The 19579-nt window shown below is 46.0% G+C and overlaps 1 protein-coding gene across 1 annotated transcript; it reads right to left on the reverse strand.

Annotated features, from left to right (window-relative positions):
* Positions 1–728: 728 nt before the first annotated feature.
* LOC308150755 (oxysterol-binding protein-related protein 7-like) lies at positions 729–19018 on the reverse strand (the record flags this gene model as incomplete). Its single annotated transcript, XM_080523552.1, has 21 exons — positions 729–837; positions 1181–1303; positions 1901–2027; positions 2301–2451; positions 3010–3154; positions 5029–5107; positions 5589–5652; positions 6101–6238; positions 6809–7095; positions 9457–9637; positions 9853–9945; positions 10881–11014; positions 11774–11933; positions 12484–12573; positions 12817–12935; positions 13155–13284; positions 14966–15142; positions 15707–15820; positions 17698–17751; positions 18019–18168; positions 18863–19018. The coding sequence occupies 21 exons, from the start codon at positions 19016–19018 to the stop codon at positions 729–731; spliced, it is 2781 nt and encodes a 926-aa protein (XP_080379678.1).
* Between the last annotated feature and the right edge of the window lie 561 nt (positions 19019–19579).

Genomic DNA, 19579 nt, shown 5'->3' on the forward strand with positions numbered 1-19579 from the left:
CACGAGAATGTGTCATCAAAAACAAAAACACACGTTGAAGGAAAAATGCCACGACAACCAGACATGACAACTAAATACACACACGTTAGGACCCATTGAGAAGGAGAGCACATAGATAGCCCTGGTCACCCATAAACACCACTACCCACAAATCCTTGCATAGTCGTCCCCTCTGTTAAGAGTGATAATTCAAAATCAATATAAATCGATTTAAATAAGAATCAAGACCGGCTTTTAAAAAGTGGCACGAGTAAAAAAAAAAAGGCGTTTAAATATAAAGACATTTTTAAAAACAATCATTGGATCATGCGTTTATATAACACGCTGACAAAACACTCACATTCCTGAAAGAGGAATCCTTTGGGGGTGGGACAGGGAGGGCCACAGCAGTGTGGGATTACTGGAGACCGATAGGCGAGATCCACCCTTGTCCCTCATATCCCCCCTGTTGACACCATGACCCTTCGCTGGCAAACACTCTGGAAAGGCTCATCAATGCAGTGAAATGCCATCTCCCCTCTCCTCTCTTCCACCCCTCCTCTTCCTCCCCCTTTCCCCCCTGTCCTCTGCCCTCCTCCTCCTCCCCCATTGACCTTTGCATTGAGGCTGAGGGAGTTTATAATCAGTGTTGATGGTAGTCATTGGGCTGTAAGTGTCTCTGGGGCGTGGTGCAGTGAGATGGGGGCGTGGCCAGTGACAGGGGAGTGGCCAGGCCAGTGTTCAGTGTTCTACCACAGTTCCAGGTTTTCCGTGTTGGCGAACCCGGGCTCTTCCCGGATCTTCCAGTATGTTCCGTTGGTCACCCATGTGTCTTTCCCCGCATCATCCACGGTTTTGCTGAGAGGAGAAGAAGAGTTCAGTTTACACATCCAACCCCCGAGGTTGCCATGGGTGACTTTATTCACCAAAAACGCATAAATGATGATGCTTCATTTTGTAGCCAATCGAAGTATTGTTGCTAGGTAAATACCACTTAAACACCTGCCACTCCAGGTGGTGAGAGTTCTGGAATTCTTTGGCAGTTAGTGAGTGAACAAAACATGTTCAGTGCTATAAAGGGTCTTCCTACAGGTGGAAGAAAGCAAGGATCTCTCTCTCACCAACACTAAATGTTCCTGTTGTAAAGTGGATGTTACAGCCCGGTTGGTTAGGGTATGAGGGGAGCGTCTGATGGACCTACCTGAAGAAGCGAGGAATGTGCTCCTCTCCGGCCTTGGCCATCTCCTTCCTCCGGTCTCTCTGCCTCTCCTCCACCTCGTCCTTCTTCTTATCGGCGTCTGACGAGCTTCCTCCTTCCAGGATCCTAGGACAGCCAATGAGAGAGTGAGAGAGAGAGAGACGTGTCATTTAACCTTTATTTATCCAGAGTAGTCTCATTGACATAAAAATCCGACCTGGGTCAAAACGGTCAGCGGCGGCAGCCTAGAGGTTAGATATGCCCCGCCTCAGAAGGGAGCTTACATGTGCCCTTGAGCAAGGCACTTAACCCCTAATTGCTCCAGGGGCGCCGAATATGGCTGACCCTGTGCCTAGAGCAAAAATACCAAATTCCAACAACTGAGTGACAAGTTGATTGCATGGCAATAAATCAGTAAGGAAAAAAGGTTGAAATTTGAATTTCTTTCAATATTTTGAGCTTGGGCCTGCCTGGAGTGCCAGATAGGGGCGAGGTTAGGAATACAGTGCGCCAAGTATTTGAACACAGATCTGGATAGAACACGTCGCTAAAGGAAAATCTAGGCTCATCAAACTTATATAAACCTGGATTTTCCCTCAGCGACATTGATGGAATACTCCCCAGGTGAACAAGTTAGATCCAGATGTACTGTGTAAAGCTGCATCAAATGCATTAGACAGGGTCAGCTGTAACTAGGAGGATGGTACAGTGTGGTGGTCTGACCTCTGGTCAGGCCTGTAGCGTGTGTCTGTGGGGGGCAGGACGGCCTCCAGCTCGGGGGTCAACTCGTTCAGCTCTCTGGCGTAGCGGGAGAAGCCCCAGAACTGGGCGTGGTCCTCGGGCTGGACGGCTGGGGGGGGGGGAGATTATACACATAAATATAATTACATCTCAAATTGGATTAGTGGAAACAAGTGCAGATTAACACTTTGTACAGATTAAGTAATATCTATCCACACACACCAGACACACCACACCCACCCACACGTTAATTTAGAGAATACATTGGTGTTACAGGATTAGAGATAACATTCTATAGTAATATAGTTTAGATTAGAGGTACAGAGATTACTGTTCACATATTATTCAGAACAGAAGAAGTCACAGAGTCACTTGAACTCACTCGGTTTCCAGATGCATTGTGGGGTGGGCATGGTGTCGCAGAAAATGCCCTCATGCCACAGTCCCCCGAACCTGTGGACCACCTCTCCGGCCCGGTCCAGAACCACCCCCCGGACCTCGTTCTTGTTGTTGTCTGAGCTCCAGTACCGAGACTGGGGGGGGACGGGGACGAGGGGGATTATTCCAAAACATCAACTCAACTTCCACTGAAAAATAGCTATTCAACCAGATACTGTGTAAACTGAAGCATTACGTTTTTTTTATGTCACCATCACCACAAGTACATAAATGAATGTTTCAGAGATGTGTAAAGCTGCAAGTCAGTCACTTCAAAGTTGCGTCCAGATACAGGTCATGCCGCGTCCTGATAGGCCGGGGACAGAGACGGCCCCGCCCACGATGCCCCAAAGAACCCTACACCCTACACACCCTACACACCTCCCAACTGTTCTGGCTAGTTTCACAGAGGTGTATCAGCAGGCAGAGAGGTGGTGTGTGAGTGAGAGAGAGTGTGTGTGAGTGAGAATGACAGAGAGAGAAAAGCATAAGGTGTGTGTGTGTGTGTGAGAGAGAGAGAGAGTGTGTGTGAGTGAGAATGACAGGGACAGAGAGAGAAAAGCATAGTGTGTGTGTGTGTGTGTGTGTGTGTGAGAATGACAGAGACAGAGAGAGAAAAGCATAGTGTGTGTGTGTGGTGTGAGAGAGCTCACCTTGACGAAGGTGATCTTGGCGGTGCAGACGTCACTGTTCTTGTTCTTGATGATCACGTCTCCGTAGTGTTCCAGCCACCTCTGCTGACTCAGCACGTTGTGGATGCAGGTAACCACCTTGTTCCACTCATAGTGATCTCCGTACCTACACACACACACACACACACCACCTTTTACAACCAGCTAGAAGTCTCCATAAGCAAACACGACACACCACTAGGGGTGGGACGATTAGAAAATGTCACGATTATCGTGGGCAAAATAATCGCGATCCACGATATTATCGCGAGAATTTAAAAAATAAATAAAATAAAAATGTTTATTTATTTATTTATTTTTTATGCCAATAAAACACACTGTAATCACTTTAACTTAGATTTTGTTGTATTTTTAGGACATTTTAAGTCAGTAATTCAAATTCAGATTCTAGTGGCACATATCTCTGGCCATAATCCGGGTCCTTAAGAAAGAGCAATTCCTTTTCGGCCAATCAGCACCTTTCATTAACGTACCCAAGGAAGTTTAAAGAACGCACTCCCAGTGTTGCCAACTTCCAGAGCCCCTTGGCGACTTAATTAGTCAAAAGCGACCAGCGACAAATCTAACTTCCTTTTCTGGTCATTTGGGGAATTACTGTAAAGCATCTAACATATCCCGTATTCCACGGTTCACGTTACAACCGAGCTCAGGAGAGACGAGTAGGGATACAGTCTATGGCGAGCGACGGTTGCCGTCTCCTCTCTCTCTCAACACTCACTCCCTCAACACTCACTCCCGCGGCCAGTCTGATAGCAGCCGCGGGGAGCGTACCGTTGTTCCCCGGGTCCTCGCAGGGGGTTCGGGCAAAGTTCGGGAAATAACGGACGGTTGTCATGTGTTTATACAGCATGGATGTTACGTGCCTAATGCCTTTGATGCGCACACTTGCTACTTGCCGCTTTAATAATTGTATTTAGCCTATAGCACAAGTCATGCATTGCATGTAACCTCAAGTGCTGAACAGTATTAAGTAAACCACAATATATCTGCTAAAGCTTAGGGGCGACCGTGCCTTTTGCAGCCATAGACTGTCACTGCCTGGTAATAACAAGGAAGGCCATTTTTTCACCAGCCATGGTGAGTAGGCTAGCATACGTTACCTAGTGACTGACTGACACGGCTGACTTGACAGTAACGTTACCCATGCAGGCTGAACAATAGCAATATAGACAGGTTCTGTGAGGATATTCGCGCGTGGCTCATGTGAGGAATTGCAATTATATTACAGTAACAGTCGCTAACTTGACTGCAAAAGTAATGTAGACTAGGCTGAAAAATAGCGCCAGACATTTGTTAAACACAGTTTATTCATAACATACGATTATTCAAATAATTAAAATTCTCCACGATTAAGTTATCGCGGGTGTTTTTATCGCGATTAACGATAAAAACGATAATCGTCCCATCCCTACACACCACACCATCTTTTACAACCAGCTAGAAGTCTCCATAAGCAAACACGACACACCACACCATCTTTTACAACCAGCCAGTAGTCTCCACAACCAAACCAATCGCACCACTTTTTACAACCAGCTAGTAATTTCCATAACCAAACACACCACAACACCTTTTACAGCCAGCTAGAAGTCTCAATAACCAAACACCTTCACAACTAGCTAGTGGTCTTCGTATATAAACACAGATGCAATACTCGTGGTGCTCTCCATATCTGAACATCATTAACACAACCTTTAAAACAAGCTCATATCATTAACACAACCTTTAAAACAAGCTCATATCATTAACACAACCTTTAAAACAAGCTCCTAGACATCCCCATGCTTCCAAGGGGCCCAAGAAGACCAGGGGGGTATTCCATCAACATTGCTAAAGGAAAATCCAGGCTTATTTTGATAGGCTAGCTAAGTCTAGCGAGACATCAAAATAAGCTTGGATTATTCTTTAGCGATGTTGTTACAGTGGTCCCCACACCCATAGTAAAGCAAACATCATCATCAACAACGACGAGTTACTCACTTAGGCAGAGCAGCATTGACCGGGGAAGAGGATTGGATCTCGACCGATTTGCCCCAGAACTTAAAATTCCATCGCTGGTCTGTGGAACAAGCGCAGCATGTATGGTTAACTTAACAATCTGGAAGGATTTGGTTCACTCCCATTACATTTCAGAGCCATTCCTAGCCTCTACATGTTATATGTGGAAAGCTCATGGTTAAAATTAGGGGGGGGGGGGAGACTTGGACCCACCCGCAAAAAGGGTAAAATCTGGTCGGGGGTATCAAAACATCCATACATCACGTAATGATTCCCGATTGTCATTGTATAATTCACACTCTGGTAAAGCTAACATGCTAACAGAGGAATAGTTTCCATTATTTTCACAACATGTTGTAGGCTAACAGGCTAATGTAGGAACAGTCATTAGCCTACATTACTTCCTCATAGCCTGGTAGCCTATTAACCTACAACATGCTAACAGAGGAATAGTTATCATTCCATCACATGTATAACATGTTGTAGGCTAATAGGCTAAAAGAGTTGATGCCTGCAGGGTAACAGTCTAACAGCAGTCGTACCTTGCCAGAAGGTGAAGTTGTCAGACTCGGCATGGCAGGCAGAGATGGGAGGGTGGTGGCTGACCTGACAAGACAGACAGACATGGAACGGTTAGAAAGCCGATATTGGCCAAGCACCTGTGTACGCAAGACACTGTTATATCTTCAAATAACTGACATGTCAACAACACAGTCAAGAGTTTTTGTTGGAGCCATTTGACAACCATATGGACCAGGGGGGTATTCCATCAACGTCACTAAAGGAAAATCAAGGTTTATTTTTGATAAGATGTCAAAATAAGCCTGTATTTTATGATAAATCTCGCAAGACTCATCAAAATACTCGATTTTCCTTTAGCAACGTTGACGGAATACCCCCCAGGAACTCAACTGGTATAATCTCACCTAACTGAACTGGGACTAGTTTATAATCTAATCTAAGAGAACTGGGACTAGGGTCTCAGAAGATTTAGCAAAATTTATTCTGGATTTTCCTTTAGTGAAGTTGATGGAACACCCCCCAGCGTAGCTACCTGCTCGCTGGCGTAGCGGAAGCCTCGGTCGTCCCGGTTGATCTCGTACGTCTCTCCCAGGACGGGGTTGAAGGGCTTGTAGCGGTATCGCCATGACGCCCAGGCGTAGCCTGAGATGGAGAAGATGGCCATGTACACCTGGACGAGAGAGACACGTAGGGGGTTGTGTGAAGGGGTGAGGTTCAAACCTGGGTCTCCCATTTGTAAAGACCCAAGTGTCTACCATCAGGCCAAAGCGGCCGTCCTCTTCGACACTGATGTCACAACCGCAAGCGAAACAAACCCCTGTTCTCGTTGACTCTGCTAAAAAGGCTAGCTAACAGAAGGCCACAACATTCAAACGTTTTATTTACTTTAAAAACTACAAGTGCAAATTGTTTTAAATAAGCATAAACCATGAGTGGACATTTGGGTCAGGAAACCTGTTCTCACAGTGAAACAAGCGGATTTCAAAGTGAAATAAGCGGGTACAAACCACATACCTCATCATCGGCTCCAGTTGTTCAAAACTTTTAATCTGGATCAGAAATGCTATCCAGGATCAGATCTATCTGGCTGATTTCGAGTCGTATCGGGGAAATCAGCCAGCTCGATCTGACCGTGGTTAGCAAAAAAGAATCATTCCGATCAGGATTAAACTTTTTGAACAACGGGGCCCTAGTTTTTCTATATATTTTTTTTATACGGGCACATTAAGGGCCACCTCACCATCCTCTCGAAGGGGTCCTCTGTGCGGTTGGCCTTGTCCAGCAGGTCAGAGTACTCCAGCTCCTCACTCATCCTCTGCAGCAGGCACACGGGCTCGTTGAGGGCCGAGGGCATGGCGATGCGGGACAGGTCTTTGCCGATGTTGTTGTAGAGGATGTTCATGATGCCGATGTGGCTGTTGTCCACGCCCAGGGCGGGCATGGTGGTCCGGCGGCCCGTGGCCGGCACGGAGGAGGGCATGTCCGGGGCGCTGGAGACGCTGTTGCGGTAATCCTGGGTGACTGTGACTACCGGGGGGGGTAGAGGCATTTGGGACTGGTTTCACGGATGTTGATTAAGACTAGGACAGCTGTTCCTATTTCACCTACTCTTAGAGCCGGCCCTCTTTAGAATTGAAATCTGATACTTACACACAAAGATTACGAGAGGGAGCTACTTGTAAATTAGGCTGTCTAGTACACAGAAAAACAGCAAAAAATTGCTTTATACTAGCTTATCCTGATGTGATTTCCAAAATGTAAGGATACTGGGTGGTAGAACGCACATATTTCTAAGGGCTGTTCAGACTGTTGGGGCTGTTAAAGCCTTAGGATGCAATCCTGCTTTTTTGATAAGGTTATATCCACCTTTCTTTTCTCTTTTCTTTTTTAAAATCTTATGCACTTTGAGACTCCTATATAATGAAAAGCACTTTAGAAAATGTAATGCATCATTATTAAAAGTAAGGAATAGACCCATCGCTAAGCCACGCCCCCTTTGAAAACTCAGACAAACAATCAACGCTTGCTCAAATTCTTCACCGACCGTGACTGAATGACATTCAATGATTTACAATGGCGGGAGTTCAAATCTCTGATTTACAAGTACCGTATTTTCCGCACTATAAGGCGCACTTAAAAGCCTTTAATTTTCAAAAAAAACTACAGTGCGCCTTAGAATCCGGAGCGCCTTATATATGGATCAATTGGTTAATTGGTTGATCCATACTGGTTGTACACGGCGCTCAAGGCGCTCTGTCAAAATGTTTCAGTACGACTGGTAAACTACAAAGCCGCACCGCTTGCAGCATTACGGTAATCAGTAAACACCGGTACTGATGTGCTTACTCACAGTCCCACACCACAAGACCCCAAGTAAAGAAGACTAAACAGAGTTTCCGAGGGAACAAAGCGAGATGGCCACAGTTAGAGGACAAACTCGAACAGTGGGTTGTTGAACAGAGAGCAGCAAGTAGAAGCGTCTCTACAGTCACTATTCGAATGAAGGCAACAGCGCTAGCATGGGACATGAACATCGATGAATTTCGAGGCGGTCCTTCTTGGTGCTTTCAACTTGAAGTTTTAAAGTACCCACTCGATATAATAAACAACAGTTTAACGATCACTAAACACTTATAATTTGTGTATTGGATTCATTATTCTCGTTTGCCGGAGGCTACCGGTAAGGGAGGGTTGACTTGTAAACATACTTTCGTTTTAGCTCGTGTTCAAAAGCAAGAACTGTGTGTTCATCTAGTTATGTGTAGTTATGTGTTTTTAGCATGTCGATGCTCTCCCAGTATGTTGTCATGTTATTAAAATACAGTTGAGACCTTCGTAGCGATGTGTTTTGTTAGCAGCGTTCGTAGCTGTGGCTGCGTTCAGAGTCACTTTTCTCCCATTCAGTGTTTGAGGTGAACCAACATTCAAATACGCCTGTCGTGTTCAATCTTTCTCTGATTTGAATGTATGACACATCATTTGAAAGCTTACAATCTGTAGTTTAAGCATGTGTAAAAACTGAAAAATTACGTTGCACATTTCACCAGAAGCTGTCACATATTGGTTATTGGTTATAATTGTATAGCCTATTGGTTGTTTTCTGGTGTTGTTTTATTGTTTTGCTCTGTTTGTAGTCTACTTGATGTATTTTTATCAGCTGTTAAATCACCACAGCGGTTAATCCACTAATAGAGATAATACCAGATTGAAAATGCTTGTAGCTAACTACTCTATATCTCGTGGTCGCAGCTATTGCGAATTGCTATTCACGCGAGTCAGCTGTGAATCACCGCAGGTCCTTGACGCTTGTTGCAAAAATGGATGACGAACGGCTGATACTTGAGGTGGAAAAATATATATTTTTGACAGTGGAGCAGGTAGAACGTTGACGGTGACAACGCTCAGGTGGAGCATGGACAACGGGAAGTTGACACAACACCGATGGAGAGGTGACGCAACGCAGTAGGTGGAGCTTGGGCGTAACGCAACCCCAGTCAAACGTTTGACTGCAGTATTCTATATTCTATTCTATGCGCCTTATAATCCGGTGCGCCCTGTATATGAAAACAGTTCTAAAATAGGCCATTCATTGAAGGTGCGCCTTATAATCCGGTGCGCCTTATAGTGCGGAAAATACGGTAAGTAAGACAAAAAACCTTTTTTTTCATTTAAAGATGACAAGAATATTTAGTCTAGAAGCTTTTCACCATCAGATATTAGCGAGTTGTTTGTCCGAGTCACTGTAGTGACTTTTGCTGTGATATGACTGGACAATTTCTATTTTGGGGCGTGGCTTAGCGATAGGTCTATTGGGACACAGTTCAGAGTAGTGAACGTGTGCTGAGTGGGAGTAGGACACTGGAGTGGGAGTGGGAATGGGACCCTCACCATGACCCTCGTCAGGCTCTGAGGTGCTCGTGGTGGTGATGTCACTCAGGCCAGACTCGTCAGACGCCTCGTTCTCTGACGAGGTCTCACACACGATCACCTCGCTGGCGTCAAAGTACTCCGCCATGGACTCCGCCACTGAGGGGGTACGCTGGGGCTGGCGACGCATGGAGGGGGTCGTCTGAGAGGAGGGCGGGGCGGGGTGGAGAGAGAGAGAAAGAGAGAGACTGTCAATCTTCTTGACAATTAAGTAACACTTAATACTTGAAACAGTACTTGGAAGCAGACTTCTTAGAATGGCAAAAACAAAAAAAAAGAAGGAAAACAGACAGACACGCATGCAGTATTTCATGCACATAAACGTAGAGATGGCCAGCCGCATACACACACACACACACACACCTGGCGTACTGTGCTGAAGGACTCCTCCGTGGAGTCAGAGGATACAGACATGGAGTGAACTTTGGTCAGACGTGACTGCACATCAACCTGGGCGGGCGGACACCAGACAGTTAGCGTGCCATGCAAGCAAGCATCACATCCCACAACAAGCACAGAAGCCTTCTATCCCATAGTCACATTCTCAGTTAAAAACATGCAGGAAAATGATACATTACAAGGAACAGTGAAAGCTCCGTGTTGACATGTGACTGTTATATTCAGCTCTTTAATAAAAAGAAAACCACGGTAGTTTGGTGCAGGTAAAAGACAGGTAGTACTGACACCAGTCTGACACCACACACACACACTAACACCCTGCTATTGTGTCACCAGGTAGCAGTTGTGTTTCAGGAGAAGCTAGCCACAGAGTGGTACAACTTCATTTTCCACTGAGAGAAATCTACCGACAACTCTGTTTGTACACGTCTCCGAGACAAACAGGCTTTTGTTGCCGTGCGTCCTGATAGGTCGGGACAGAGACGTCCCCGCCCACGACGGGGGCCGTATCATGCTCCTGCAAATTCCCCAAACAACCTGAAAACAGCTCCGACCTGTTCTGGCTAGTTTCACAGAGGTGTACCAACAGGCAGAGAGGGTTGGAGGGAGGTAAGGAGAGGGAGAGAAAGAAAGAAAGAAAGGAAGGGTGTGGTATGTGGAAACCTCTGCAGTGTATTTTTAAACAGAGGCTATCTGTTTGACTGAATGTTGTTGTGACCGTTTCCTTTGTTCGCTGGGCCTCTTTCACTCTCTTTCTCTCTCCCTCTACCTGTTCATCTGGTTGAGGCCAGCAGCTGTTCCGGTCCGAGTCGGATGCTTGTTCAGGTGACTCCCTACTGTAACACTTCACTTTTCTCCTTTTGAGCTTCACAGCCTTTTTCCAAAAGATTTACATGAAACCAGGAGAAAGGTCTCACCCCCACCCCGACCCCCTCCTAAACTGTTGCTTATTTCCCCCTTTCTGTGTGTGTGTGTGTGTGTCCTACCTCAGACAGGGTGCTACAGAGCGTAGCCAGCTGACGGGAGGTGGACTGGCGCAGGTCGGGTCCGGTCCAGGCTTGCCTGACCCGCTCCCTCTCCAAGGTCAGGTTGTCATGGACCGACTTCAGAGACGTGTGGACTGAGGAGACGAGAGAGGCACAGCGTCATTTACAGTCTAACCAGAACCAGAACCAGAACCACTGTCCCCCTAGTCTACCCAGAAGCCTGTCCCCTAGTCTACCCAGGCCAACACTCCTGCTAGTGGACCTAGTCGTACCGTCTGTGTATGTGACTGACATGTAGCCCTGTGTGGAATGCCAAAGCCTTTAGCCTCTATAGAGTCTGTACATCAGACAGCCCTGGGTTGAACTACACCTGGACTCCTCCTCCCCCTGTCCGCTCCCCTCATATCCACTGGTTAACATACCTTAACACACACACACACAAATAGTTGTCTTTCCTTTGTCTCGGCCTCGTGACTGCTTGTGGCATTTCTTCTTCTAGAAAGTCTTACTTGCGATGAGTGTGTTGTGTAAAGTTGTTTCACTCGCTTTAGACTAATGTACTTATTTAGAAGTCGCTCTGGATAAGAGCTTCTGCAAAATGACTAAACTCTCCTGCCTCACACCCCCCCCCCCAAAGAAGAATGTAACAAGGAGAAATGTAAACCTAAATGTAAACCTAAACCACGAGCCAGGGTGAAGCAAACTGGTGTTGCTCAAACCAAACCAAACCTTTCCAAACGACAGTCGCAGCTACTGTAGAGATATGACGTCGAGAGGAGCTGTGTTAGACGCCCTGGAGTCCCCCCCCCCCCTCTCTCTCTCTTCCCCCAGCTACCCTCTCTCCCCCACCTGACCCTCTCTCGACCCCTTTCTTCCCCCCCCGCCTCTCTTACGCCTGTGGGACACGGCACAGATTTCCTGCTGCAGCTTCTTGGCCTCGGGGGAGGTGGCGGGGGGGTTGGACAGCTGGGAGTACACGTAGTCTGGGATGGACTGGACGGACCCAGTCACACCCAGGTTAGACGTGGACATGCTCATGTGGCTGGACGGAAACTGGGGGAGGGGAGGGTGGGGGGGGAGAGACAGACAAAGAGAGAGAAGAGGAGGTGGAGGACAGAATTGTCTTGTTAGCAGAGTTACAGTAACTAGACAATGTCACAACTATACAATACGTACACCTAGCCTACACAAGGTGTCCTTGGGTGTTATGAAAGGCGCCATACAAATAAAAAGTATTATTATTATTATATGTTTACACACACACGCATAGTCATACACACTCCTACCCAAACACACTGATACGCAGCACTTTTGTGTAAAGAATGACAAACTGTTTTCTGATTGTATGGTGTATGTTCTTGTGTGTCGTATGCTCTTTGTATGTTTCTTGGTGTATTGTTTTTGTATGTTCTTGTCTACCAACGAGGACCACGTTGGAAACAAGTGTTTCAGTATGCTTTTACGTGCCATCCTTTGGGATGTACTGTCTGTACTTTTTACTCAAATAAAAATCAATCAACACACACTTGCTAGTAATGATCTGGAGATTTGTGAAATGCTCTGATGTGTGATGTCTTGCGAGAGTGGAGGGTGGTGGGGTTACCATGCCGAGGGCCTCCACTCTGGACAGGGTGCGAGAGTGACCGAATACCTTCCCTGCCATCTTCTTTTTGGGCTTCTCCAGGGTGAGATCCTAGAAGAGGAGAACAATGAATACACCAGCCTGAACCACCACCACCTCCTCCTCCTCCACCACCACCACCAGCCTGAACCACCACTACCACCACAACAGCAGCACAAATGCAGCACACACTCAAACAACATCTCAGTCCAGCTGGTACACAACCAATATCATACCTAAAGAAATCATTGGTTCAAATTAAATAAAAAAATTAAAAAAAAAAAAATGTGATGCATGATGAGGGCGTGACCTCACCTGCATATTGATACGCCGCTCCAGTTCAGTGTCAGAGATTGGCATGCCTCCGTCCAGCCAATGGAGTCTCTGGACCAGCTGACCCAACTCTGACAGCTCCAGCTGGCAGCGAGCCAGCTCTGGAGGGAACACACAGGAAGTGTGATTAGGGTGATCAGAGAGGAGGAAAGGAGGAGAGGAGAGGAGAGGAGGAGAGGAGAGGAGGAGAGGAGGGGAGGAGGCTCAGAGTAGAGATGGATATTCATTGCTACAGTCACTTTAGAAAAGTCTCACTCGCTCTCTTGGTATGCCTATGTTGGTGTGTGTGCGTATGCATGCAGGTGTGTGTATGTCCTCACCCTGGGAGCAGGAGTCCGTGTCATGGGTCTGTTGCAGCCATGCAGACACCTTGCTGTTGGCCTCGGGGGCGGTGGCTAACGGAGCCCTGGGCTCGGCTGTGCCCTGGAAGGAGCTGGTGTAGTGGCCATACTGGGTCCAGGAAGGAGGGAGGGAGGGAGAGAGAGAGAGAAAGAGAGGACAACACAACTGTCAGTTTAAGTCAGTCAGTCTGTTTAATTCTGAATGAGATTTAGTCTCCCATGCACTTTGGTGAGACACAGATGGTAAAGATATGGTTTCCATAAAGAGACGGGGGGGCGTGGGTGTCTGGTTGCATTTGAACATCGTTGATTTGTTTCACTGTGTGTAGCAGCGTAGACCCCCCCCCCCCCCACCCACACACAGGGCCGCTTTAAGGGGGGGCTAGCTGGGGCGGTGGCACAGGGCCTCGCGCTTTGGAGGGCCTCGCGTGAGGCCAAATTTTTTATTTTATTTTTTGTTTTTTTGTACCCTGGCTGGCGAGGCCCTCCAAAGCGCCAGGCAAGGGACCATATTATTATTTTTGCCTTTAATACATTTCTAAATGTTCACACATGTGATAATCATAGTCAATCATATATCTAAAATCTAGCATATCTGTAGGACAGGGAGATTCTTAGCAACAGAAAAAAGTAATTTCCCCCTATGACACCTTACGTGAAACGTGAATTTTGGGCGCGTGTTGACACTTGTTGTGCATAGTGACTGCTTAGTGCAACGGACAAAATGCAGAGGGAACGAGACCGAGGAAGAAAATGTTAATCGGGTGCTGAAAAAATAAATAAAAATAAAAGAAAGGAAGGCTTCAGGGCCTCGCTTAGAGGTTCGTTCGAAACATTTCTAAAAACAATTGAGGCTCCCGTTAGCACCGAAGAAGCTAAAGTTACTGCTAGCACTAGCAATGCTAGTAGTAGCACGGCACAGCCCCCCCTGAGGGGCAAAGATGATGTCTCGGAGGTGGAGGAGGACAACAGCTACACCGGCAGCAGTGGGGCTGCCCAGCCCCAGGTGATGATGGTCAGGAGTGGCGAAGTAGAGGATACGGAGGCGGAAGATGGAGCTACTCAGAGCAGCAGCAGGGCTGAGAGTGATGGAACGCAAGACGAGCCTACGGTGTTAGATATGTCATGTATGATGATCCTGGTAAATTGGCCGGTACATATCTCTACAGTTACAGAAGTGATCATTAGAAGAGGTCCCCCAAAGATGAAACCTGGATTTAGTTATCCTACAAATAATGAGAACAGAAACTTTAGTGAAACTTTATTTCTCTGAAAACTACCAAATGGGGAAAAAATAGAAAGAAAGTGGCTTGTGTACTCTCAAAAACGGGACATGTCTTTTTGCTTTTGCTGTAAGCTTTTCAACATAAAGGATAGGCCTACATGGTGGTGAGTAACATCTCTATTCATGTCAATAATGGCTTGTGCGTATTTAATGTTGGGTATGATGACTGCTTTATCCTAAATCCTAATCCTTTACGAGTATAAAAGGTTTGAAATGAAACAAACATGGTTGTAAACTATCTAAATAAGTAGATATTCTATTGTCTATCAGCACAGCATGTGAGCGCATTTCTTGCAATATATCGGTGCGTGAGTGTCGCGAAAGTTTTTTATTTATTTTTATTTTATTCAATCCAAAATGTATGCAGGTTGTGTGTGTCTATGTTTGTGATCTTTGTTATTGTATGTTTCTCTTTCTTTGTCTTTTTTTTTTTTGGGGGGGGTATATAAAAATTATAATAACAATAGTGAAAAAAAGTCTGCAAACGCCCAAAGCGCCTACTCACCACGCCCGGCAGGGTGCTGCTCCTCTGGGCCAGGCTGGCCATGGAGGGCAGAGACGGGTTCCCCAGGGAGAGGGCGTGCAGGACGCCGTGGTGCACGCTCATGGCCTCGTTCTTCTTGAAGACCCGGTGAGCGCACAGCTTGGTCAGCCAGATGTAGAACAGGTCGTGACTCTTAGCCTGACAGAGGGGAAACATCATTTAATAATAACGTTACCATTTAGCAGATGCTTTTAAAAAAGAAAATCCAAAGCGATTTACAATTGGAGATTACAGGGACAGTCTCTCCCTGGAGTAACTTGCCTTACTCAAGGGCACACTAGTGGTGGTGTTCCAGGCGGGATTCGAACTTATGGCCTTCCGAATCACCAGTTCAACTCACTAGTATCCCCTAGACCACCACTACCCCAGTCAACGGTCCACAAACGATCCCAGAAACTGTCAATAATGTGTCGGTGCAGGTGTCGGTCAGATTAGCTTTTAAACATTTACTGTTAACAAGTTATACACCACATCAGTAATAATGCAGAAAAAAACATTTATGTAATCTACAACCCTTTATAGGATCTACATCAGCGGAAGCAGAAATGGGAAGATGCATTACAGTGGGCGCCATCCTCCGATGTCTACCTCCACCAGCCTCTCCCCCTGTTCTGCATTCTGCAATAGATGTACTTCCCATGAAACAGCTCGGAGCAGCTCACTACTCTATCTGGGTTTTGAGGGAGAAGACCCGATCCATACCTTGATGTGGTAGAGGTTGTCCCCGGCATCCAGGTCGATGCGTTTGGACTTCTTGTTGATGGACATCACAGCCAGACTAACGTCCAGACACCCGTGCAGCTTCCCTCGTTGGATCTGACAGGTGGAGAAACCACAGCACCTTGTAACCTCTCGCCTCACTGAAAGATTGTGAGTGTTTTTATTGACTTGTCAGTCAATAGTTGGAATTTGGTATTTTATGCTCTAGGCAAGGGGTCAGCCATAGACCGCGACCCTGGAGCTATTAGGGGGTCAGTGACAGTGCTCAAGGACATCTCGACACATGGATGTTGTGTGTTTGCTAGTGTGTGTGTGTGTGTGTCAACGGAGGCTGGTGGAAGTAGATATCGGATGTGTACTCAAATAAGAGCCAACCCTTGTCTTATCGTCAGCCCAGGGGCCGATTCCGCGAAGCTCGATTATCTTCTAATCCGCGATAAAGTTCTAATCGGCGATAATTTTATCTTGCGTTCGGGTCCATCAATGTGGCTCAAATAATTCGCTGTTTGGTTGCTATGCAACATAGCCTCCCGAGTTATTCTGGTCGCAAGCAGGCTAAGAGGCTGGCTAAAGTAATGCGTGCGTCAAAATTGTCTCACAGGCGGAAACTATATCCCGAACGACAGTTCCATCAAGTGTCTTTTAGGAAATATTAGTTCCCACTTTTTACGAGATAGATAGATAGATATTTTGACTGTGTGATAGATAGATAATTTGATAATTTGAAAGTGTGACCGATCGATAGATAACCTGATATTTTGAAAGTGTGATAGATCGATAGATAAATAAATTAAAAAGTGTAAAAAATTAAATAAAATAAATAGGTGTCTATTAACTTGCATTGCTTTAGACACAGCGGTCTGGCTGGCGCAGTGGTTAAGGCAACCAGCTAGAGTTCCAAAGGTTGCGAGTTCGAGACTTGAATATTTTTTTATTTTATTTTTTTACATTTAACCGAAACCTTCATGCAAAGGCTTCAAACACCATTGTAATCGTGTCAGTTCTTGTAAATTAGCCTGCACCATAATTTTATAGCCTACATACTTTTTTAGATGAGATTTTAGATTAGATTCAGACAACGAAATGCAGTAAAAAGTGTGTCTGATTCGAACCACTGATTTAAAATGACGAATAAAAACTATGGCAGCGGTCGATACCACTAGGCCATTGTGACAATATGACTGCTTGTAGCCTGCTGCTGCTATCACCACAGTAGTAAATATTAATTTATTAAAATATGAACATATAACAATAACTGGGGCTAGTATGACCTACGCATTTAATCGGTCAGCAATTTCTTGCCAAACCATTTCCCTCGCCTTGTTAATTGCGGCAGTATTGCACTATTTTACATCTTATTTTTCCGTCTTCATAAAGATCAATAATTCGGAATGCTGCGCAAATGTAGAACCCCTGCAGAGTGGAGTATCTTCATTTCGACAGATCGACTCTTCGGGGCTCTTTATGTCGGCGTGCACACGCCCATAGAGGATTTCTAAGCCGGTGTTCTGTGAACACTGATGACACAAGCCTGATCCTCGTTCGAGGAATCACCTGAGGCTTGAATTCCAATCCCGAGTTGCCTGATCGCCTGATTTATTTCAATCGCCGATATACTAATCCACTTTAGTGGAATGGCCCCCAGCTGTTGGATTTTGATTGGATTAGGATTAAAAATGTTTGTTTTACCTTGACCTCAATGGCCAACTCCGGAATCAAAATCCGAAGAAATAAATTGTATATGGGTGTCTTCGCCAATGTCTTGTCTACAACAAACATTTCCCATTTGGGCTTTCTTTTTTAGTTGCGAAAATATCCCACGGGGACCATAATATTGAAACATGTATGCACTCACTGCAGTGTAAGTCACTTTGGATAAAATCATCAGCTAAAAGGCATTTATTATTATTATTACCTCCACCAGTTGATTTTGGTGTGTAGGGGGGGGGGTGGGTCTTTGTGTGGCTACTTACGTCTTGCTGTGCCTTAGAGTACTTGAGCATCCCCTTCTCCAACATGAAGTACCTCTGGGAGACCAAACAGCAACAGTGTTAGACACGAGAAACAGGGTGAAACTGAAACACAATGGCGGCTCTATGCTCAATACCCTTACTGTGCCCCTATGGTGAAACTGAGCCACAATGGCAGCCCTGTACTACAATGCCCGAACTGGGCCCCAATGGTGAACCTAAGCCCCAGCGGTGAAACTGTGGACACTGTGCCCCATTATGACCGCACTGTGGCCCCATAATGGCTGTCTCCCTCCCTCCCCAACAATGTCCTCCCATTACTACCTTGTGCCATCCTTTGAGAGGGTACTTCCTCCTCTTCATGAGGTAGCCTTCGCAGATGCCCGGGATGTTGTTGTCCATGGCGACCACGCCCGGCCCCAGACCCTGGTCCATCTGCAGCTGCAGGTCCTCGATCACCTCCCAGTGTCTGGAGTTCTACAGGTGGAGAGAGACAGAGAGAGAGACAGAGAGTGAGAGAGGGGTTCAAACACAGACGGGGGGGGGGGGTAGCTCACATGCTAAGGAGCATGTCATGTAATCACATGTCATCCCTCCTCTCTCACCCATCCTGCCTGTCAATCTCTACTGTCTCAATCCCATAAAGCAGAAATGCCCTAAAAACATATCATAATACATACATATGTATACATATAATAACAAATAATAATAAAAAAACACAGATGTGGACATCACACTCAGTGCCTTCCTGGAGAGTATTTTATTTTTTTATTTTATTTTTTATCAACCATTTTGAGTGGGTATGGTTGTACTCCAATGGCTGATGACTCTTACTTATTATCTTAAATAATAAGTAAGTCGAATAAGGTCATTAATTAAAGAGGGGGCGACTGTGGCACAGGAGGTGGAGTCGGATCGCAAAGGTCAGCGGTTCGATCCCCGGCTGGCCACGTGTGAAGGTGTCTTTGGGCAAGACACTGAACCCCAAATTGCTCCCAATGAGCGGGCCGGCGCCTTGCATGGTAGCTTGCCGCCATTGGTGTGTGAATGTGTGGTGATGGGATGGTGGTGTGTCAATAGGTGAATGAGAGGCCATTGTAAAGAGCTTTAGGATAAGGCGCTATATATAAGTGCGGTCCATTTAATTCAGTCGACTAAACCAAGGTACCTGTCTGGAGGTGCGGGAGGAGCCCGTGCTGCCGTTCCGTGAGTGGCCGGGCTTGAAGGTTGAGCTACCTTGAGCTACTGGGGACTTCTCCGAATTCAGAACGCTCATCAGTGATTGGCTGCTGGTCAGAGGAGGCGGGCACACCTGAGGGTCCATCTTCACGATTGGACGGGAAAGGATTAAACGTCTGCCTTCAGGAAACACTCTCTCATTGCAGGGAACACAACTCTGTTGAAGACAAGGGGGACAGATGTCAGCAGGGAAGAGACTCGACAACACAACAACAAAGCACACTCGCAACGAAGAGAGTTTGAGCCCAGGTTTCAAAACACTTCCATGACCCTAAACGTGTTAAATACATTGTGGGGAAAAAGCAGAACTGTGTCACATCAAACAAAACATGGAAGACAGACTATACAAGACAGAACAACATGTGACGTTAGAATTATAAGGTTCTATCTCCATTTTTGTCAATTTTGTTTTTTTACATAATCTGATCCATTAGGTGTTTATTAATGCCTGTGTCAGGCATGAAAACAGGTCGGGGTGAAAAAGGTGAGAAGGATATGAGATCCGGATCCTGCTAGGGCAGTCGGAGACGGAGAGCCAAAAAAGATTAATTAATTAATTAAATTAAAGATTATTGGGGTACCAGAAAGAGACACATCATACATGCGGGCTCACAAAAGCTCTCCCTCTCACTCTCCCTCACTCACA

The sequence above is a fragment of the Nansenia antarctica genome (assembly GCF_963989245.1).
Source record: "Nansenia antarctica genome assembly, chromosome: 2".
Lineage (NCBI taxonomy): Eukaryota > Metazoa > Chordata > Actinopteri > Argentiniformes > Microstomatidae > Nansenia > Nansenia antarctica.